The sequence below is a fragment of the Physeter macrocephalus genome, chromosome 20 (genome assembly GCF_002837175.3).
Source record: "Physeter macrocephalus isolate SW-GA chromosome 20, ASM283717v5, whole genome shotgun sequence".
NCBI lineage: Eukaryota > Metazoa > Chordata > Mammalia > Artiodactyla > Physeteridae > Physeter > Physeter macrocephalus.
Window position 1 is genome coordinate 20,878,894 of NC_041233.1, and position 23,125 is coordinate 20,902,018.

General features: G+C 43.0%; 1 protein-coding gene across 4 annotated transcripts in view; it reads left to right on the top strand.

The window, feature by feature from the left end:
• The first annotated feature begins 14,598 nt into the window (after positions 1 to 14,598).
• The window catches only part of TET1 (tet methylcytosine dioxygenase 1), a 132,155-nt gene continuing 123,628 nt past the window's right edge, over positions 14,599 to 23,125 (top strand). For 3 of the 4 annotated variants that reach the window (XM_007121056.2, XM_055081283.1, XM_007121055.2), the window contains exon 1: positions 14,709 to 16,616. In XM_007121056.2, the coding sequence (XP_007121118.1) occupies positions 14,709 to 16,616 (1,908 nt within the window). Of the gene's footprint in view, positions 16,617 to 23,125 lie in introns of all 4 variants that reach the window. The other variant, XM_024132182.2, reaches the window with a different exon arrangement.

The window sequence follows — 23,125 nt, forward strand, 5'->3', positions numbered from 1 at the left end:
CCGCGTACCGCAAAAAAAAAAAAAAAAAAAAAAAGGACCTCTGAGAGGCGTTTATTTATTTATTTATTTATTTATTTTTATTTTTTCCGGTACTCGGGCCTCTCACAGCTGTGGCCTCTCCCGTTGTGGAGCACAGGCTCCGGACGCGCAGGCTCAGCGGCCATGGCTCACGGGCCCAGCCGCTCCACGGCATGTGGGATCCTCCCGGACCGGGGCACGAACCCGTGTCCCCTGCATTGGCAGGCAGACTCTCAACCACTACGCCACCAGGGAAGCCCTATTTATTTATTTTTAAAATTTTTGGCTGCGTTGGGTCTTCATTGCTTGCACGTGGGCTTTCTCTAGTTGTGGCGAGCGGAGGCTACTCTTCTTTGTGGCGCACAGGCTCAGTAGTTGTGGTGCACAAGCTTTGTTGCTCCGCGACATGTGGGATCTTCCAGAACCAGGGCTCGAACCCATGTCCCCTGCATTGGCAGGTGGATTCTCAACAACTGTGCCACCAGGGAAGTCCTCTGAGACATTTAACAAAGTTTCTTGAGCTATTGGGTATCTGCTTTGTGCTAAGTCCTGAGCTAGCACTGGGAATATAAAAAAAGGAAGAGAAGTCCTTTGAGAGACATACAGTTTGGTAACTAGAGTGGAGTGTGTGCGAAGTGCTATGACAGAGATCTGGGGCTGCTGCAGAAGCAGTGTGGAGAGAGCTATGAAGCTTCTAATTCTGCCTGGGTTATTACATGAGGCTTCACAGACAAGGAGTTTTGTGAGCTGGGTTTTTAGGGATGAAGATAAGTTTTCCAGGTTGGCAAGAATGAGAATAATGTAGAGGAAGGAGAGGACGGAGCCGGAGGGAGAAGGACATTCCAGGCAGACCTGTATCTGTCCCAACTTTTTCATCCCCTCTATTCACAGAGCTGGAGAAAGTATGTTTGTTAGAACAGACTCACCAAATAATCAAGACAGCTTTAAATGAATTCTCAGAGGGGAGGAAGAAAACATTCAGAAATAATTCAGTCAGTTGTTTTTAATGTGCCTACTATGTAGAGGTCACGATGTGTGAGGCAACGAGAAGGAAGAATCAGAGCGGAGCAGGTCCCAGAATGTCTCAGGTGAAAAATGCAAAAAAAGAGGTCAGGAACACAGCACAGTTCTTCAGGGGTTAGAGATAATGGGCTGCAGTTACAGAGCAAAACCTTCAGGGCTGGGGACTTCCCTGGTGGTCCAGTGGTTAAGACTTTGTGCTTCCGGGCTTCCCTGGTGGCGCAGTGGTTGAGAGTCCGCCTGCCAATGCAGGGAACACGGGTTCGTGCCCCGGTCCGGGAAGATCCCACATGCCGCGAAGCGGCTGGGCCTGTGAGCCATGGCCGCTGAGTCTGAGCGTCCGGAGCCTGTGCTCCGCAACGGGAGAGGCCACAACAGTGAGAGGCCCCCGTACCGCAAAAAAAAAAAAAAAAAAAAGACTCAGTGCTTCCAATGCAGGGGGCGCAGGTTCGATCCCTGGTCGGGACACTAAGATCCCACACGCCACAGGGTGAGGCCAAAAAGTTAAAACAAAACAAAACCAAAACAAGCCCATTCATTCATGGCTGGAGAGTCAGCCTTGGAAGTCTACAGCTGGACCAAGAGTCTCGAAGTGCTTGCAGTGCCAAGAGGGGTCTGAAGAAGGAAGCATCCAGAGAAAGAAGATGGTGAAGGCATTTTGGTTGGACTTATAGGAGGAGAACCAGGATGGCCTATAGGTGTTGCAGAATTCCAGGACTGAGGAATTTCAAAATGCAGGGGGACAAAAAGAGAATGAAGCTGTGTTGTGAATGTAACTTCAGGAGAGTAGGTCAGGGGACTCAGAAATAAACAGATGTTATAGGAACAAGAAACAGCAAAAAACAGAATTTGCCATGGAGAGAAATAGAGCTAAAGGTAGATGGGAGAGCAAGGTCAAGCAGGCATGACCTGGGCATGATAAACATGGACAACCCCTAGACAGCAGAGAAAGCGCTAATGAAGAAGAGACTGAAGATGCTAGAAGGAAGGGCTCATTAATGTAGTAAAAACTGCTTAAATAAAGTAGCATGAAGGGACTTCCCTGGTAGTCCAGTGGTTAAAACTCTGCACTCTCAATGCAAGGGGCCCGGGTTCAATCCCTTGTTGGGGAACCAAGATCCCACGTACCACAACTAAGCCTGCATGCCACAACTACTAAGCCCGGGCGCTGCAACTAGAGAAGCCCACGCATTGCAATGAAGACCCAACAGAGCCTAAAAAAAAAAAAAAAAAAAAAAAATGTAGCATGGAGACTAAGCTAAAGGACACAAGATAATGGACAGCCCCATAACAGGGAAGAAACTTCAGGTAAGGAAGGAAATTGTACTGTTGAGCAAGGGAGGGAAAGGTTAATAAGAAATCTATTGTGATCATTTTGTAATGTATAGAAATACTGTGCACCAGGAACTAACATAGTGTTGTAGGTCAATTACACTTCAAAAACAAACAAACAAAGAAACTCATAGAAAAGGAGATCAGATTTGTGGTTACCAGAAGTGAGGAGTTGGGGGAAGGGGGAGGGGGAATTGGGTGAAGGTGGTCAAAAGGTACAAACTTCCAATTATAAGGTAAATAAGTACTGGAGATATAATGTACAACATGATAAATATAACACTGCTGTACACTGAATATGAAAGTTGTTAGGAGAGTATATCCTAAGAGTTTTCCTCACAAGGAAAAGATATTGTTTTTTCTTTTATTTTGTATCTATATGAGATAAAGGTTGTTCACTAAACTTACTGTGGCCATCATTTCATGATGTTTGTAAATCAAATCATTATGCTGGACACCTTAAACTTACACAGTGCTGTATGTCGTTTATATTCAATAAAACAGAAGAAGAAAAAAAGAAACCTATTGCTTGAGGGCCTCTTTTTTTTTTTTTTTTTTTTTGGCCACAGCACTTGGCATGTGAGATCTTAGTTTCTTAGTTCCCTGACCCCTGCAGTGGAAGGGCAGAGTCTTAGCCAGTGGACTGCCAGGAAAGTCCCCTGAGGGCCTCTCTTGACAGCCTGGGCTATGGGCAGCTTTGGAGGTGAGGCATAGGAAGGCTTAGAACAGGTCCCATGGCGGGAGGATACTCAAAATCTTCCCAAATAAGGATTGCTGAGGAGAAATAAAGACCTCAGGCAGATTTAGGTCTTAAGATTTCAAAGCTGGCTAAGGCTCCCACAGAATTCTGCCGCTGGCAAGCAGCAGAGAAAATGAATGATGGGGATATAGAAGTCAAGTCAGGGTGCTTCCATGTTGAATTTGGGAGAGGTTAAGCGGACAAATGAATTAGTGGGTTGGAAAGCTTACCATTAAAGTTGCTGGACAAGGCATAAATGGAGAAAATGGCCTGATCTTGTAATAGAAAGTAGGGAAGGAGTTTTCACCAAAACCATACTTGATCACACTCAAGTTCTTGATTTGATATATGGTCCTTTTGGAAGCTGACTATATCATAAAAGATCCTGTTTCATTATCATAACTAGACTATATCTTCATGCTCTACAGTTACTATGAAGGTATGCTAATTTTTCCAGTTCCTTCCAAAACCAATTCTGGCAATCCCAATTTTTTTTTCTCCCTTACAGTATCAATTTGATTTCCTCTTTCTTCCACCTTCTCTACTGAGGTGTCTTTTGGTTTGTACCTACCATGTATTGTACGTATCCTGTGTATTCTTGACAATCTTTGGATTCAACTTAGAAGCTTGAGTGAGAAAAAGACCTTAAGTCTGTGTCTGCCAGTAAACTGACCAGTAAATACCAATTCCTGCAAACCTGCTCCATGCAAATTCTCTGAGAATTCCCTTGGGTCTTTTCTACTTTAAATTTTCCTTGCTCTCTTGGACTCCTAGCAGAATTGACTTTGTTATATCTTTTTCAGTGCTGAGCTATTATTGTAGGTTTATCTTGCCCAGCCTCCCCTGCTCTTCCAGGACCTTGTAGATTGTAGTGTCCCAGATCACCAAGAGACTATTAACTTTTTCCTACCTAGTATTATATTATCTATCTATCCCTGCTGTCTTTATAGAGAATCATAAGTTTGCCTTTCTTATTTGTTTGTACCATTTATACTACTTGGAATGTGTAAGAGTTCCTCATCAACACTTAGTATTGCCAATTTAAGAAATTTTTCCAATGGAATAAAAAAATTTTTTTTTGTCAATAGAGATTATATTCCTTAGGAAAGAAACTCGTGTGTGTGTGTGTGTGTGTGTGTGTGTGTGTGTGTGTGTGTGTGTGTGTGAGGGGAGTATATATTTTTCCTTAGGACACTGCCTAAGGTAATTAGTAAGCAGGGCAGCTAAGATGAAAGTACAGTTATGTATTTAGGAAGCTATATAAGCACAGTTCCAATACTCACCTTATGTGTATTTTCACATCTCTTTCCTAGAGAGGTGTTTGGAAATAAGACAGGAATTCTTGTTTTGTTATTAGGAAAGAATAGATAAGGATAGTGGGAAATTGCTTAAACATTTATTCTTTGATATTGAGAACTGGAAAGAATTGCATTTTCTCCTTGGGTAGACACCTCATGTTATTGTTTAGCTTCTCATGACTTGTTCAACCTTTTAGTTTCTGTTATAATTATCAGACCCCTTTTCTAACAGGTTCAGATGGACATGACGTTGCTAGGTGCTATGTTTAAGTCTCAGATGCCAAAGTGGCTTTCAATGTCATCTACATGCTGATGACTTCCAAATTTGTTTTTCCAAGCTAAACTTCTTTTCCAAACTAAAAATTGTCTCAGACTTGGTCAGTGGAAGTTATCTTTTTTTTTTTGTTTTTTTTGATGGGCACTTACAGTTTCCAATTTTTTTTTTTTTTTTTTTTTTTTTTGGCTGTGTTGTGTCTTCGTTGCTGTGCGAGGGCTTTCTCTAGCTGCAGCAAGCAGGGGCCACTCTTCATCGCGATGCGCGTGCCTCTCACTCTTGCGGCCTCTCTTGCTGCGGAGCACAGGCTCCAGATGCACAGGCTCAGTAGTTGTGGCTCACGGGCCTAGCCGCTCCGCAGCATGTGGGATCTTCCCGGACCGGGGCTCGAACCCGTGTCCCCTGCATCGGCAGGCGGATTCTCAACCATTGCGCCACCAGGGAAGCCCCCAATTTTTTTTTACCATTGTGAAATGCAGTGAAATTGTGTTGCCGCAGACACAAACCTACCTTCAGGGCCTTTGCACTTGCTCCCTCCTAAGCATAAACTCTTCCCCGTTTCCTTCCTTAATCTCTTTCAGATCTATTCCATGAGCTGATCATTGTATTTAAAATTACAGCCTTCCCCAGCACTCCCTGTCCTCTTCTCTGCTTTCTTTCCCCTGCCTCTGACCATCACCATCTGACACACTATACGTATTCTGCTTTCTAGCCTTTTTTATTCTCCTGGCCCTGTTCCATGATTGAATGCAAGCACCACAAGAGCAGAGGTTTCATTTTGCTCACTGCTGTTTCCCCAAAGTATGGAACTGTGCCTGGCACATGGTATGGACTCAACTAATATTTATGGAATGAAGAGAATAAGCATTGCCATGGTCTTTTTTTTTTTAATTTATTTAATTTATTTTTGGCTGTGCCTGGTCTTAGTTGTAGCACATGGTATCCTCGTTGAGGCATGTGGGATCTTTCATTGCGGCGCACAGGCTTCTCTTCAGTTGTGGTGTGCAGGTTTTCTCTTCTCTAGTTGTGGCGCGCAGGCTCCAGGGCACATGGGCTCTATAGTTTGCGGCATGCCAGCTCTCTAGTTGAGGCCCACGAGCTTAGTAGTAATGGCGAGAGGGCTTACTTGCCCCGGGGCATGTGGGATCTTAGTTCCTTGACCAGGGATCACACGTCCCCTGCATTGTAAGGCGGATTCTTTACCACTGGACCACCAGGGAAGTCCCACCATGGTCATTTTTCTACATCTTTGTGTGATTTTCCCATTTCAATACTTTTTTAAGTTAATCATTTCAATTAATTGACAAAAGCCAGGATATTGCTATTACATGATAGTCTTTCTCCTTTCGTTCTGTAAGAAAATCAAGTTTTGAGTCAAACTCTGACAAGATATTAACAATTAGGCTTTTGGAAACATTGACTGAGAAGAGTCCCATTTTTCAGATAAGATTTATTTTAAACACCTTATTTCTTTCATATTTCTTTCTCCAATCAATGTATTTATCTGACTGTAGCACTGAAAACACTGTAGTGCAGCCATTAGTTTGTTCTGCTTGCAAACCCAGAATGTGTTCCTCCTGGGTAGGAAGAAACTTGCATTCAACTCTGTAGGCCTAGCTTCTAACTCAATAATAAGTTTGAATGAATCAATCAGTGAGAAAGGTTGAAAGTTTAGGAATCTTTCTCAAAAGAACAATCTGGTTATGCTTATTAATGCAGGTATAACAAAGAATAAAAATTATGTGCAGAATGGGGGTAGAATGGTGTGGAAGGCAGTGATAGAAGGAGTCTATCCCTTCCGTTGAAGTTTGACCTGGGAGGAATGATTGTTCCATGAACAGCATTTTCCTTACCACTGTGACTCCATTGAAGATCTGGATTCCCATGTCTGTTTAATAACTGACTGCTGGAAGAAGCAACAGCCATCAAACACTTAGGGAGAAATTCAGATGCCCCAGGCAGTCTTAATTTTGGCATAATGCTACTGGTTATTCCTCCTAATGATAAAAACTTACTTCTTCCTGTGCCTTCATTTCTTCATCCATAAAGTGAATACCTCCAAAGTACGGGGGCAAATAACTAACAAAAATGCTATGACGACCTTTGCAGACATCAAGCTCTGAGTCAAGGGAACACAACCCTCCTCTGGCTTCTCTCTAAGGTGTTGAGGGCAGTTTTCCGTTGCTCGCGACGCAGATATGCCTCAATGGTGTCATCTCTGACCTGGCGTCCCATTAATGTACCTATAAACATTCAATTGAGAGACCCTAAAACTTTTCTCTCAGCCCGAGAGTCCCTCGGAAAAAAGATAATGACAAGAAAACGTTGACAACGCTCTCCCTCTTCAATACTCTCCTTTGACCTTAAAAAAAAAAAAAAAAATGTCAAGAGAGAGGAGGGCCAAGAGGAGGGGTAAGGGTCGAGAGAGGAGTCCAGCTCCAGTTTGGGGAAATCCAGCTCGCGTTTTGCCTCTCGCTCAGTAGTGCAGGGTCCAGGGAAGGCAGAGCCCCAGCTTCGCTCCCTGAGGTCTGTCCTGGGGAGACAGTGCTGCTCCGGGGGGCTGACCTGGCGGGGAGTGGCAGCGCAGTCCGCTCCCGCGCCGCTTTGTGCGCGCAGCCGCTGGGCCCTCTGCTCCCGGGTCTGCCCCCCGGGACGCCCCCCTGACCCGCCCCAGTCATGCAACTCTACCTGCCTTTCCGCTGTGGACCTTTGCGAAGCAGTCGCCCACCCCGGGGGCTCGGGCCCTGACCCTGCCAGGAGCCGGTAGGTGTTCACCCGGGGCCCACCCGCGCCCCTCGCGTCCGCCGGGGCCCTGGGCTCCGAAGTTGTGGGGACGAGCGCAAGTTGGAAAGTTTGCCCGAGGGCTGGTGCAGGCTTGGAGCCGGGGGGACGCGCGCAGCCCTCGGAGCCTGAGGGGGCCAGTGGTGAGCTGGGGTTGGGGCAGAGGGCAGGGGTCCGGGGAGCCACACGCGGAGGCCGGAAGGCGTTGCGAGGGGCAGTGTACCGCTGGGGCTGGACGTGGGCCGGGGCTCGGCGTCCGCGGGGCCGCCGGGGCGGCGGGGGTGCGCCCGCTCCCCGCGGCGACCCCCCCACCCAGGGCTGCTTGGGGCGCTTTTGTTGCGGGTGGCAAACAATGCCCCCCGGCCGGAGGACACGGCTGCGGCGCCGGGTGGGGAAAGCTGGAGCGCCTCGAGGTAGGACCCCGGGCTCCTTTGGAAACCGGATTGCGGGGGGAGGGCAAGTGCGGCCTGGGGGGGTGATGCCTGACTGGGCCGGCGATTGATGCGCCTCGGGCTGAGGAGAGAGGGAAGAGTGAGGGCAAGGTGCGGGTAGGGCAACCCTGGCTGTCCCACGCTCAAGCGTACCCCCAGACAAGTTTTCTCCCTCCCCTATGCTAATATAGGGGGCCGGTTCCTGGAGAAAACGTTTGGCACTTGCCTCCTGGAGCTTTTCCGGGAGGGGGCTTCGGGGACGCAGCTTTTGGAGTGGAGGTGGTAGGAGAGTCTTGCCAGAGGCTGACCTGGAGTTAACGCCGATCCGGGAAGAAGAGAGCGGAGGAATAGAACAGTGTTCTGTCAAAATGGCCTTCTAAAAACTCTTACGAGCGCCCCGCCGTCGCCGAACGCGCTGGCTTGCCGTCGCATCAGTCCCACTAGGGCGGAATCCCGGAGCGGGCCCCAAGGGTGAGAGGTCCGCAGAGCCGGGTGCCGGGGACCGGCCGAGCGGCACGTGAGGGCCCGGGGCTGGGCTAGGTCTCTCGCCGTCTCCCCCTCACCCCTCTCTTCTTTTCCTCCCCTCCCCTCCCTCCCTCTCACCCACACTCCCAAACCATTCGGCTCCTAAGGGCTGTGTGCAGTCCATAAATTTCTACAGAAAGTGGTCGGGGAGTTGCTGGCCTGCCCCAGTAGACTTTCCACGGTAATGGGGAACACAGATTGGGCTTTTCTGACCCAGTAAAAATTAATGTATCAACAAGAGAACAGATATTGCTTGAACTAGGAGACTTTTCCCCCGCCGGCAACTCGTCCTCCTCCCAAATTAACCAGGTCGCTCCAGTGCCTCTTTCCTCCCCCGTAACACTCTCGGGCACACAGTGAGCTGCATGATATATCATAGTGAGGATCAGTTTATAAAGACATGTTTGAAAAGTGTTTCAAGACCCTGAGCGAGGAAAAGATGAGGTGCACAGCCTAGTGTCGGCAGGGTGCGCTGAGCGCTTGCACCCACTTCAGTTGCAGGGCGGTGCTACAGGGTAGCAACCCCAGGTCCGCCCTGAACCGAAAAGGGACCATCCTTCTCTCCTCCCCATCTCAACGTTAAAGAGTAAAATAAAAACGTTGGCTTCCTCAGTCCTCACTCAGGATGCCAAAATGAATATGGAAAAGGTGTTTGTGACCCAGTTAGGGCGAGAGCTTTTTAAGGCATATTAGGAATTTTGTCTACAATTAAACAAGGCGGGTGTGTAGATAAGGAGACGTTTGGGGATTGGTCAGCGTTGTTTCTAAGAACTAAAAGCCTCAGGTAACGTGATGTTGGGTGCGCTTCCTGATTTTATTGGTTTTATTGGTTTGTATTAGTTATACAGGTTAAAGCCCAAGTCCCTTGCCTCCCCAATTAAGAGATCTTAATTAGGTTGGTTGTCAATGTATGACAGTGTTTAAAACAATGTTATGATTTCAATTAAACTTCCGAATCAAGTACGAGAGTTGTTAGTATACTGTCTGTATCTCTTTGCAAAGATTGGTAGCTCAGATTAAGAACTCCTGGATCACCGCTTACCATTTTAATGAGGGTTAACTATGGCTCCCAGCTCTGGTCTACCAGAATTGATCGGTTGGAGGTTTGGATCACCTCTGTCCCTGCCCTTTGTTTCTCTTCCTCCTCCAATCTTCTTTATCTTGTTCGTCCCTCCCCTCCCCCACCCTCTTCTTTGCCTGTGTATTTTTCCTTCTCTGTACACTTAAGTTTCTCTTTTTCCACCCCCTCCATCTTTCTACCTTTAGTCTTCAGCATTTTGATCCCAGTTGTCTTTTTATATTCCAGCTTTATTACTATATAGCCCTTCCCCTTCCTCTACTTTTTGGCTTTTTTTTTTTTTTTTCCATTTTAGACATTTTCTTCCTTCTGCTTTTTCCTCTTCTTCCCCACGTGTTTTATGCTTTTCTTGTTTTTGGAATGGTCATTCCATCTCCATTTAACTTGTCCCTTCCCTTTTCTGTGGCCCTTTTTGGCCTTTTTTTCTTCGCTCTCTGCAGGGCAGCAGGGGTGTTTTACATATGGAAGGAGCCTTTGACTAAATCTGCTGGCATTCTAGTGAGTTTCCCTCCATAGCCTTTCCATGTGCCGAAGGCTCTCACACTTCCTGTGGTACAAAACTATCTAGGAACTGCAAGCAGCCCGCCCACCTCCTCTTCCTTTAGCACTAAGTTGCTGGAGGAAACTAAGCCAGGTGGTGCCTTTTAAAAAGAAATGTTTTAAGTCTTGTATTTCTCAGTCAAGTGCAGTAGCCTTTAAATTCTAAGGAGCTGAATGGAGTGACTATTAAATCAGAGTTTCTTTTGCAGCTAGCTCTATGTATGCAAATACTACTTTTTTGGCCACTGCTGGTGGTGGGAAGGATTGCAGTATAATTTTAAATTGACATGTGGGCTGGATGGATATATCAGTTCAGCCACTTCCTGCCCAGGGGACTTTGGGAGATCCAGAAGGAGGAGGGGGGATGTAAGTGGGAGAGAATTTTTCTGACACGGTACTGTTGATATTGTCCTTTACAGACAACTGATACAGTTTAGGAAGTCAGCTTTTCAGTTTCCAGGCAAGGTGATCACATCAAACAATTGCTTTTTTTTTTTTTTTTTTTAAGACTCTTTAGGGAAAGGCTGACTACTTAGTAAGCTCAGATAATATTGAGGCAAAAGTCTGATCCTGTTTGTTGACCAATTTGGTTAGGTATGTTTAAATTATGTGTGAATAATTAGCAGATCCTTACATAGGCCCTGGGGCCTGATCTTGCCACTTCTCCGCTTTCTCTGTAATCTTATATTTTCTTCCTTGGGCTGGCATCTCTTTGCATGTTTCAAATTTTGAGTTGGCCCATATCTCCTGGAAAAAAAAAATTTTTTTTTTATTATAGGTTAGGGGTCTTGGTGCCCTCTGGTGAAAAGACTAGTTAAGTAATGTTTTGCATCCCACAGTTGTTGGGAATTTTGTTTGTTTGTTTCACTTTGTTTTCTCTTCTAGGAAAACAAAAACTCACAGGATAGTGTCAATTAATTGCATGTGGTTCCTCCCTCCGGGGCCTGCTATATATGTTTGATAACAGGGACATTATTCTCTTATTTTCTCTCCAATCATGTTATCCTGTAGCAACCTCAGTAACACTAAGACTCTTGAATATACTCAAGTAGAATAAAACTGATTTTGAGAAATATTGAAATGTCAGTTTTCATCAGAAATGAAAAACAGAAGTGGAATTAGTATTTAATTGTAAATGTATTTTTCTATGACAAACACTCTGTAGTAAATAAAAGCACAAAAAAAGGAAATAAAGCATTTAATAATGTTTACAAATTAATAAGGAAAATAAATTTCATAACATCTGTGCAGATAATTCCATATTTAAATGTGGATCTATATAATAGCATGGACTCCTCCCCCCATCCAGCCCCCCCAGCCCTGGGGATAACTTAGTTTATTTACAAAAGGGGGGGTACATTTCATCATTGGAGCCAAGTAAAATTAAGATCTTGTGGGAGTCCTTATTTTGTTTCTGATTGTTTCTTTGGCTGGGTGGTACCCAGTGGTTTCTTCCCTGCATTTGGGTTTTTCAGGGGTCATTGGCCTCTTTCACAATCTCATAAAAAGGCTGTTACCATTCAAAGAGGCCACATCTTTCCAATCCATGTTGCTCATACCTTTTCCATTTCCTTGACAGGCTCTTTTTCAAGAGATAAGGTTTGAATAGTAAACATTATCTTAATTACAAGTCTGGATTTCTAAAGCACTTCCATTTAAAAATATAAAAGAATATATGAGACAGAGATCAATTTATAAACTACTTTCAAAAGCAGATCCCATGACACCCTCTGGCATATTCAGATTACTTGCAACATATATGAATTTTAATTTTCATAGCTGATTGCAATATTTAGATTATATGCTCTTAATAATTTTTTAGCAAGGTAATCCTGATATAAGAGATAAAGCATGTTTAGACAGATATTGTTGAATTTCTAGAGAATGGAATGGATTGTTTTTTGTTATCCGAAAAAACATCCTTATAAAGATTGCTGACTTTCTGGAGATTAGAATTGGAATGTCTTTTGTTTTCTAAAAATGCTGGTACAAAAGTCAGTGGTCTTTGGAGAAAACATCCTACAGCTTTTCACAGCCAAAGAGGTAGTGCAGCCAGACTTTTTTTTTTTTGAAGAAAAGGGGGAAAGCCATAAGCTTAGATACCAAGAACTCAAGTGGAGTATTCTCTGGCCTACTATTTGTATTCAGCACAGGTTTATCAAAATGTTATTTTTCTTGTGGTTAATGTTATCACTAATGTCTATTTTAAAAGTCTTTCTTAAAGGCTCAATGCTTTGACTCTAAATGTTCTCTGAGATCTTTTATTGTAGTGTGTGGCCTACAACGTGTTAGATGAGAACAGAAACAAAAGAAGTAGATCTTGTTTTGCAGGATATGGCAGACTGAGGATTAAACTTGTTCTACAATAATGACAACTACCATTAAGCTTATGGCTAGTAATGTTTCTGATCTGGAAATTGAACCCATGTCTACCTAATTCCAAAGTCCTTCTTCTTACCTCAGATATCACAAGGATGAAACCACTACCACTAGGTTTTCCTCAGAGGAGCCCATTGATATCTCAAAACAACCTCATTTCAGATGCAGAAAACTTGACTCCTGTTAAGTAGTTTGCTGAAGGACACAGCTGGTGATCACAGATTCACATTCAGGGTTTTCTGATGTGACACCATCTCTAGCCACTAAACCAACTAGTGCATCCCAGGTTTACCGGGATCAGATGAGTACAACAAAAACAAAACCAAAATTTGAGAATTGGTAGAGGGCTGTCAAATTTTTACTTTGCCAAGTAATAACATTAAAAAAATAAGCCTATCTCCACCCTTTCATAAAAAAAGGACTTTTATTACTTTATTTATTTATTTGGCCAAGCCTCGCAGCTTGCAGAATCTTAGTTCCCCAACCAGGGATTGAACCTGTGCCCTTTGCAGTGGAAGTGCAGAATCCTAACCACTGGACTGCCAGGGAATTCTCCATGTTTTTTAGAAAGGACATTTTAATGAGAGAAAACAGGAAAGCATGATTAAATAATAATAAATTCAACCTTATGAAAAACTTTATATGGCCTCATTTTTTTTTAATAGAAGTGTAGTTGATTTATAGTGTTGTGTTAGTTTCAGGTGTACTCAGCCTCTTTTTTTTTTTTTTTTTCTCATTTCACCACGGACTGGTGATCACTTGGTTGCAGACCAGTTTTTGGTCACCATTCTCCTACACCAGATTTTCTTACAAATCCAGCAACCTGTCAACTGTTAAAGAATCCTCACCCAGTTTGTTGTCACACTCTTGATTCCATGATCTTTAGGAAGTCTACTGATATATTTTGTATGGTGAGCTTTACTCTTCCTCATAGCTTGGTCTTATTTGGGGTCAGGGTAGGCAATCTGAGGAGACAAAAATGCAACTGATGATGACTCTTAGTCAGTCCCCTTTCATTTTCTCCTCTTTTCTTACTTTTCAAATAATAGTTGCTTATCTAGTATGCTTTACTGTTCTAATTATCTCATTTTCTCTTTATTTCCAATTTCTTTGCCTAGGCATTGATCATGAGACTTTTGGGACCCTTGGTAGAAGGGAGTTTAGAACCATCCATCTTTGGATTAAGTCGGGTGAAAGAGGAAGGAGGGACATCATTTCTGGGTGTGGGTAGTGCCCGCCACAATGCTTTCCTTATACAGAGGAGGTACTCAACAGTTATTTGTTGGACCTGTGAGTCTTATTTGTAACCTAATCTGTAAATACTAACTCCTAAGAGTTTATGCTACTTTTGTGTACATGTATAAAACTCAAAATTTGTGGATAGTTAATTGGAATATGTTATTAATGTTACTGGATCTCCAAAGAGTAGAGTTTCTTGGATAATACAAGCCTCTTCTTCCTCTGGCTTTACCAGCTTTACTGTCCAACAGATGATACCTCTGCCTGTATGGTGATGTGCTGAGGAAAGAGCTTAGGAGATAACTTTTTAAGTATCCATATTTGTAAAGATTAGGATTTGAGCTTTAAACTACATGTAACTGCAATAGTTGTGGTTTCTTTTCTTTTTTTTTTTGGTTGCATTGGGTCTTCCCTGCTGCGTGCGGGCTTTCTATAGTTATGGAGAGCAGGGGCTGCTGTGCGTGGGCTTCTCATTGCGGTGGCTTCTCTTGTTGCGGAGCACGGGCTCTAGGCGCACGGGCTGCAGTAGTTGTGGTGTGCGGGCTCAGTTGCTGTGCAGCATGTGGGATCTTCCCGGACCAGGGCTCGAACCCGTGTCCCCCGCATTGGCAGGCGGATTCTTAACCACTGCGCCACCAGGGAAGTCCATAGTTGCAGTTTCTAATGTAAAGAAACTCCCATGCTTAGCTTATTCAAAGAACTTCATCACCTTAATCAGTTGTCACAGAAATTAAAGTTAAAGGAGCTTTATTTGTGAATCCAGGATTTATAGGATACTTTAGTATGTTTTATGTCTATTATATTTTCCTTTTGCAGTCAATATTCTCAGTTCCTTAATTTTAATTAATAATTGCTAGTAAATATTCTATTTCAAATGAGGGACTGCATAGGAAAAAGACTCACTCCCAATGTTTTGTCATTGTTATTTCAGACCAAAACCTCCTGCGACTGACACACAACCATGGTGCATCCGGATTCTCCTCAGAAGTGAGACTTTCCAAAGGACCAATGACTCTGTTCCTCATGCCCTTTCAGTTTTTCCTACTCCGTAGCTATGTCTCGATCTCGCCATGCAAGGCCTTCCAAATTAGTCAGGAGGGAAGATCTAAACAAAAAGAAAAACAGCCAACTGAAGAAGGGATCTAAGCCAGCCAACAAAAATGTGGCGACAGTCAAGACTGTGAGCCCTGGAAAATTAAAGCAATTAATTCAAGAAAGAGGTGTTAAGAAAAAAACAGAACCCAAACTGCCTATGCCAGTCAGAAGCCTTCTGACAAGAGCTGGAGCAGCACGAATGAATTTGGATAGGACTGAGGTTCTTTTTCAGAACCCAGAGTCCTTAACTTGCAATGGGTTTACAATGGCTCTCCGAAGCACCTCTCTTAGCAGACGACTCTCCCAACCCCCAGCGGTCATAGCCAAACCCAAGAAAGTTCCACCTCCTAAGAATCTAGGAAAGCAACATGAGTGTGATTATAAGGTACTTACTGACGTGGGAGTAAAGCACTCAGAAAGTGATTCAGTCCCAGTGCAAGACCCCTCAATCCCTCCTGATATAGAGAATCTAATTGGCATACAAAATGCATCATTAATAAAAGATGAGAGCCAAGAGACAACCCAGTCTTGGTCCCAAAGTGTGGAGAATTCCAAAATAAATCGCTCTATTCATAGTGGCCCTGCAGCAGAGGTTCTTTCTGGGTCATTGGAAGGGACACGTGGTGGTAAAGGACTATTCTCTAGAGAGACATTGAATGATATCAGTGATTCCCCTAGAATGTTTGCTCAGGACACTCTCTGTGTTCCTTTGCTCCAAAAAGCAGCCCTCAGGGTAACCTCTGAAGGAAACCCCAGCATTCAGTTAGAAGATTTGGGTTCACGAGTAGAATCTCTTAAGCTGTCTGATTCTTACCTGGATCCCATCAAAAGTGAACATGATTCCTGCCCCACCTCCAGCTTTAATAAGGTTGTACCTGAATTGGACCTTAGAAACTGTTTGTCTATTGGTGGGTCAATATATCCTACCTCATTAATAAAACTCCTCTTGGCAGGCTCAGAACAAGTAACCCTTGGTGCTAAACCAGATCATCAAGAGGTACTCAAATCTACCCCAGATGAACAGGAAGTTCCTGATACCACCCCTGTCCTAGGACAGGCCTTTAGTGCTGTCCCACATCAATGGGAAGTTCCTGGTGCTAACCCAGTTCATGGAGAGCCTCTGGGTGAGACCCCAGGCCCACCAGAGATTCCTGGTGCTATTCCAGTCCAAGGAGAGGTCTTTGGTGCTCTCTTAAATCAACAAGTCCTCGGTATGGTTGGTGGTACTGCCTCAGACCCCGATATCTTTCCTCCTGCACCTCTTAACCCAATTGCTACCTGTAATGCTTTCCCAGAATGGCCTGAGCCCCAGAGCACTGTTTCATCTGGACTTGAGGTCCAGGGCACTATGCAGATTTTGCCTTCGGGCTTAGGTCACACTCCTCAACCATCATCAAACTCAGAGATAAGTTCGGTACCTCCTGCAATGGCTATAAACAATATAGAAAATAAGAAGAAGGTTCATATAAGCTTTCTGCCAGCTAACACTCAGGGGTTCACAATAGCCCCTGAGAGAGGACTCCACCATGCTTCACAGGGCATTGTCCACCTCTCCCAGGCCAGTCCCAGCAAATTGGAAGGAGGGAGCTCCCAGATCAGTGCCACCAGCATGGTTGACATCAACACCACAGTGGTGTCTAGGCCAGTGTCACTTGTCAGTACCTCCTCTTCTCCTTCCTACACAACGTTGCTACCTACTTTGGAAAAGAAGAAACGAAAGCGATGTGGGGTCTGTGAGCCCTGCCAGCAGAAGACCAATTGTGGTGAATGTACCTACTGCAAGAATAGAAAGAACAGCCATCAGATCTGTAAGAAGAGGAAATGTGAGGAACTGAAAAAGAAGCCATCCATCATTGTGCCTTTGGAGGTAAGTGAATACCCAAGGGGCTTGGGACACCTGTGAGACTTAGTAGTGTGATTTGTGTGGAGACAGTTTGCTTCTGTATTACATCCTTGTGCTTTGGTAAAATGTTGCTTTAAGTTGCCTATAGGAATTTGTGGACCTACCTGAAGTATGTCTTGTGCACTGAGTGATGCATTAGCTTATTTTTAGAATTTGTCTCAGAAAATTAGAACATAAAGATCTTCCATTATAAGTGTTGATGAAGAATAGGGAAATTGTATGAAATGTGGGAAATTGTATGAAATGTGGTTTTCCACTGTGCCTCATTTTGGCTAGTTGTGTGTCTTTTTTGGGGAGTTACAGATTTAAAAATTAGGAGCACAAAGTCACTAACTGTCTTGCAGCCTGAGAAACCAGAGGAATTAAACTTCTTTCCTTTTGAAAGAATAAAACTGTCTCTATCTTTAATCTTGAAACTTTGCCTTGGAGGTATAGTAAAGGTAAAGCTTTCGTCTCAACTTTTGGCTTGTGATTTTCACCTGCTCACAGGATTGTTGAGATTCAATGGTAATCAGAAGTTGGAAATGGTTTTTAAACTCCAAAGTGACATGCAAACATTTGTACTTATTATTACAGTTATGAAACTAAGGTAGTAAAAATATTGGTTGACTTAGACTTTGTTTAAAGGATTTTATGGAGGTTGGTTAATACTCAAACTTGCTTTAGTTAAAATACCTGTCAGCTATGGTGTTTTATGATTTTTAGATTACTCACTTGAAGTTATATTTATTTTGAGTCTACTATGAATATGGGTGTAGTAGAATAGATTAATTTAAAATATTATGAACTTAATTTCAGTCAACCTTTTTTCTACTTCATTCTGGACTTAAATTATCTGTCCAAAAATGCTGACTTCCTATTTGACTGACACATTGCAAATAAGAGATCAGACATTTAGCCAATCATGTATTGATGACATTTAAGTTATTTCTAAAATATTTTGTTATTATAAATCTTACTGCAATGAACTATCTTATTTACTCAAGTCACTTCACACATGTGGGAGTAGATCAAAATGTGGCCAGTAACTTAATAGTCTACATACTTACATCTAAAACACTTAGTAGCAATATTTTTGTAACAGAGTGATCTCCCTGGTAAGCTCCTGATTTGTAACATTGCCAATAGACATTGTTGCCAAAGGTACTGTATCTCTAATAGGTATAAACAAGTTTGTTCTCTTCTTTTCTAAACTGGCTCCTCCTCTTGCATTACATTTTTGGTTAACGGCTTACTGTCTACACGGTCACCCAAAATGGAAAATTCAGTCATGTTTAATGCCTTTCTCTCACTCTCGTAGTATCTCTTGTTCTACAACATCAGAGCACTTCTATCTCTCCATTTTCTTGGCTCCAGCTGTAGTTGAGCCTTTGTCTCATACTGGGACAATTTCAGTGTCCTCTTTATTATCAGCAAGTATTTATTGCACTTCTACTCTGGGTTGAGGGTACCAGCTAGCTGGGAAGTCAGGGTGTTGAGTCATTTGAGTCAGTTCTCCTTAGGTACAGTTCAAATTTTCTTTCTATAACCCTGTTTCTCGTAGTTTAATACATTTAGTGCTCTTCTGTATATGTAATTTATCTCACTCATAACAAAAGAAAATAGAGCAAGGTTTTCAGCGCCTTCCAGTTATAGATGAAGCCTAGCTTTCTTAGCATGGAATACCAAGATTTTCTTTTAAAATATTTATTTATTTATTTATCTTTATTTTTTGGCTGTGTTGGGTCTTGCAGCACGTGGGCTTCTCTCTAGTTGTGGCGTGCAGGTTTTCTCTCTCTAGCTGTGGCGTGTGGGCTCCAGAGGGCGTGGGCTCTGTAGTTTGCAGCACGTGGGCTCTCTAGTTTAGGCACGCAGGCTCAGTAGTTGTGGCATGTGGGCTTAGTTGCCCCGCAGCATGTGGGATCCTAGTTCCCCGACCAGGGATCAAACCTGGGTCCCCTGCATTGGAAGGCAGATTCTTTATCACTGGACCACTGGGAAGGTGCCAATATTCAAGATCTTGGCATGACTGATCTCCTCTGTCTTGTTTGCTGTCACTTCTCACATTATACTTGAAGTTTCAGCTGTATCCAGCTACTTATATTTCCCCAAGCTCACCATGCATGATCCTGCCTCAGTGTCCTTGATCGTGGTACATATTCTTCCTTTCCCTATCTGACAAGACTCCACCCATTCACTCACCCCTCCCTGTGCCACACCTATATCTGTGCATGTTCCCCAGATTCATTCCAGGGTACTTTGTTTTTCTAGTGCCTATCTAGCCTTGGTACAGTGATAGGTGCTAAATAAACACTTGTTAGTTAAATGAAAAGAATATATTTGTAACTCAAATAATCAGGTTTAGAAATTTAGATGTTGGCATGTGGTTTCTTTCTGTAAACTTGCTCTGGCAAGCAAGTGTGGCCACTGTTGTCAAGGTCCATCCGTGTGAGAAAAACCAGTATTTGTTAATGAACGAATGAATGAATACCTTGGCTATTGCTCACAATCTCCTAAGCACCACATTCTTTATTAAAAACAAAACAAAAAACTTTTATTTTGACATATCCAGTTTTATAGAAACATTGCAAGAGTAGTAATCGAGAATTTGGTTTATCTTTCAGCCAAATGATAACATTTTATCATATTACTTTATCTCTCTTTTTAGCTCCTCCCCATGTGTATATTTTTTTCTGAATCAACAGAGTAAGTTTTTCATAGACATGATATCCGTTTATCCTTGCATACTACAGAATGTATTTCCTAAAAACAAGGATATTCTCTCCTATTATTATCAAAATTAGCAAATTAACATTGAACCATTGTTATTATCTAGCCCACAGACTTTATTCATATTTTGCCTATAAGAAAATATCCTTTTGACCTCCTTTAATTTGGAATAGTTCCTCAAACTTTTAAAACAACTTTACTGAGGTATAATTGACATATAATAAACTGCACGTATTTAAAGAGTACAGTTTGATAAGCCTGACATATACACTGTATGAACATTACCACAGTCAAAATTCATTACTCCCCAAAATTTCTTTGTACCTCTTCATAGTCCCTACTCTCCTACCTGCACCCTTTCTCCTCAGGAAAACACTCTTTCCGTCACTATACATTAGTTTGCATTTTCTAGAGTTTGATATAAATGGAATCACATAATATGTACTTTTTTTTTTTTTTGGTTTAGAATAGTTCCTCAATATTTGTTTTTAATGACATTGCTTCTATTGCAAAGTGCAGATTACTTATTTTGTCCCTCACTTTGGGTTTGTCTAATGCTTCCTCATGACTAGATTTGGATTATACATTTTTGTATGAATACCTTCTTACAGGAGGGACATGATGTCCATTTGTTCGACTATTCATGATCTTAATTTTGATCACTTGGTTAAAGGTAGTTTCTTCCAGATTTCTCCATTGTAAAATCAGTACTTTTCACTTTGTATTTAATAAATATCTCACAGGGAGATCAAGACATGTAAATATACTGCTATCCCTCAAACTTTCACTCCCCAATTTTAATGTTCATCAGTGATTTTTGCCTGATAGTTGCCAAATAGTGGTTCTGTTTCCATTGTTTCTTCTAAATCTGTTAATTAGCTTTAAACTCCAAAGAAGAGCTTTTTCTTCTTATTTGTTTCAGTGTGAACCTGTAGATTTTTGTTATATTCAGTAAGTTATACTCCTTTATTATCATTACTTATTTTGATGCTCAAATTTCCCCAAATTTGGCCAGGGAGCACCTTCAACCATTGTTTGGATAATTCTTTATTTTCTGGGACAAGTGTTCTAAGGTTTTCTATTTTCCATCCTGCCCCAGACCAGATGACCAGCTGTTTATCCAAGGAAACTTGGTTCTTTTTGGTGGAGAATGATACTTAGAAACCAAGATCTTGGTAATAGGTATTATCGTTGTTGCTGAAATGCCAGTGGTGTGTTCAAAAGTTAGAATATGCATATGTTGAATTAGTTCTCTCTCTTTCTCACACACACACACACACACACACCACCCTCATGCTTCAATGTAGTTATGTTGTTCATTTGAAATACAATTTTAATTAGTTTATTTGTTTATTTTCTATTTCAAAGGTCCCCTATAGTTGATGATATTCATATTCTCTTGCTTTCCCCCTCTCCCAAAAGATCGCCCTTACCCCTGACAAAGCTGATTCTGAAGAATGTATTGTGTTGTCCTTATACTGAACTCTGACAGTAGAGAGACTTACTCATCAAACAATGCGTGGAGAGGCAGAGAACATAGGGAACACTTCTCTGAGGAATTTCATTCTGAGAGAGCAAGGAACAGTTGTATACTCATTTGTTCCTGTCTTCTTTTGCTTAATATTATGTTTATGAGATTTGCCAGTAATATTGCTTATAATTATAGTTGTTCATTCTTGTTGCAGAGTAGTATTCCATTGTATGTATATATCACAATACCTGTATCCATTCTATTGTTAATGGGAAGTGAAATGTTACAGTACAGAACAGAACAGTGGAATGAACATAGCAGTACTACTATGAATTTTTTTGGGTGGGGGGTGGTGGGCTGGCCACGCAGCTTGTGGGATCTTAGTTTCCCGACCAGGAATCAAACTTGCCCCCTGCAGTGGAAGCACAGAGTCCTAACCAGTGGACTGCCAGGGAATTCCCTGGACATTTTTTTTCTATGTTAAAGTCTCTATAGTATTTTTTTTAACGGAACTTTATTTTTATTTATTTATTTATTTATTTATGGCTGCGTTGGGTCTTTGTTGCTGTGCGTGGGCTTTCTTTAGTTGCGGCAAGCGGGGTCTACTCTTGTGGTGTGCGGGCTTCTCATTGCTGTGGCTTCTCTTGTTGCGGAGCACGGGCTCTAAGCACACGGGCTTCAGTAGTTGTGGCACAGCAGGCTCAGTAGTTGTGGCTTGTGGGCTCTAGAGTGCAGGCTCAGTAGTTGTGGTGCACTGGCTTAGTTGCTCCGTGGCATGTGGGATCTTCCCGGACCAGGGCTTGAACCCATGTCCCCTGCATTGGCACGCGGATTCTTAACCACTGCGCCACCAGGGAAGCCCCCTGGACATTTTTATAAAAGTCTTTTGGTGACTATATGCATGCATTCTATTGAGTGTATTCCTAGGAGTGGAATTGCTGGGTAATAGAATATGCGTATGTTTAGCTTCCATAAATATTACCAAACTGCTGTGGTTGTTCCAATTAAGACTCTCATCAGTAGCGTATGAAAGTTCCACTTGCTCCACATCCTTGCCAACACTGGATATTTTCTGTCTTTTTAAAAAAATGTTTATTTTCTTTTTTTTATTTTGGCTGCATTGGGTCTTTGTGGCAGCGTGTGTGCTTCTCTCTAGTTGCGGTGCATGGGCTTTCTCTAGTTGTGGCGAGCAGGGCCTACTCTTCATTGTGGTGCGTGGGTTTCTCACTGCGGGGGCTTCTCTTGTTGTGGAGCATGGGCTCTAGGTGTGCAGGCTTTAGTAGTTGCAGCACACCGGCTCAGTAGTTGTGGTTCGTGGGCTCTACAGCACAGGCTCAGTAGTTGTGGCACACAGGCTTAGTTGCTCTGTGGCATGTGGTATCTTCCTGGAGCAGGGCTCGAACCTATGTTCCCTGCATTGACAGGCAGATTCTTAACCACTGTGCCACCAGGGAAGTCCCAATTGTGCTTTTTAATGAACAGAAATTCTTAACTTTAATGTAGTCCAGCTTACCAATTCCCTCCTTTATGATAACTTTTTATTTCCTGTTTAAGAAAATTTTTTTGGACTTCCCTGGTGGCACAGTGGTTAAGAATCTGCGTGCCAATGCAGGGGACACGGGTTCAAGCCCTGGTCTAGGAAGACCCCACATGCCGCAGAGCAACTAAGCCCATGTGCCACAAATACTGAGCCTGCGTGCCACAACTACTGAAGCCCGTGCACCTAGAGCCCGTCTCTGCAACAAGAGAAGCCACCGCAGTGAGAGGCCGGAGCACCAGAATGAATAGTAGGACCTGCTCGCCACAACTAGAGAAAGCCCGCGCGCAGCAACAAAGACCCAACACAGCAAAAATAAAAAATCAGATGAATAGGGCTTCCCTGGTGGCACAGTGGTTGAGAGTCCGCCTGCTGATGCAGGGAACACGGGTTCGTACCCTGGTCCGGGAAGATCCCACATGCCGCGGAGCGGCTGGGCCCGTGGGCCATGGCCGCTGAGCCTGCGCGTCTGGAGCCTGTGCTCCGCAACGGGAGAGGCCACAACAGTGAGAGGCCCGCGTACCGCAAAAAAAAAAAAAAAAAAAAAAAAGAAAAGAAAATTTTGTCTGTTTTTTTTGCAAATTCCAATGTCATGAAGATGTTCTCTTTTGTTTTCTTCTTAAAAAGTTACTTTTTAAACCTTTCACATTTAGATGTACAAACTGGAATTGACTTTTGTGTATCACATGAGATAGGAGTCAAGACTCATTCTTTTTCATATGGATATCTACTTGACCAGCACCATTACTGAAATGA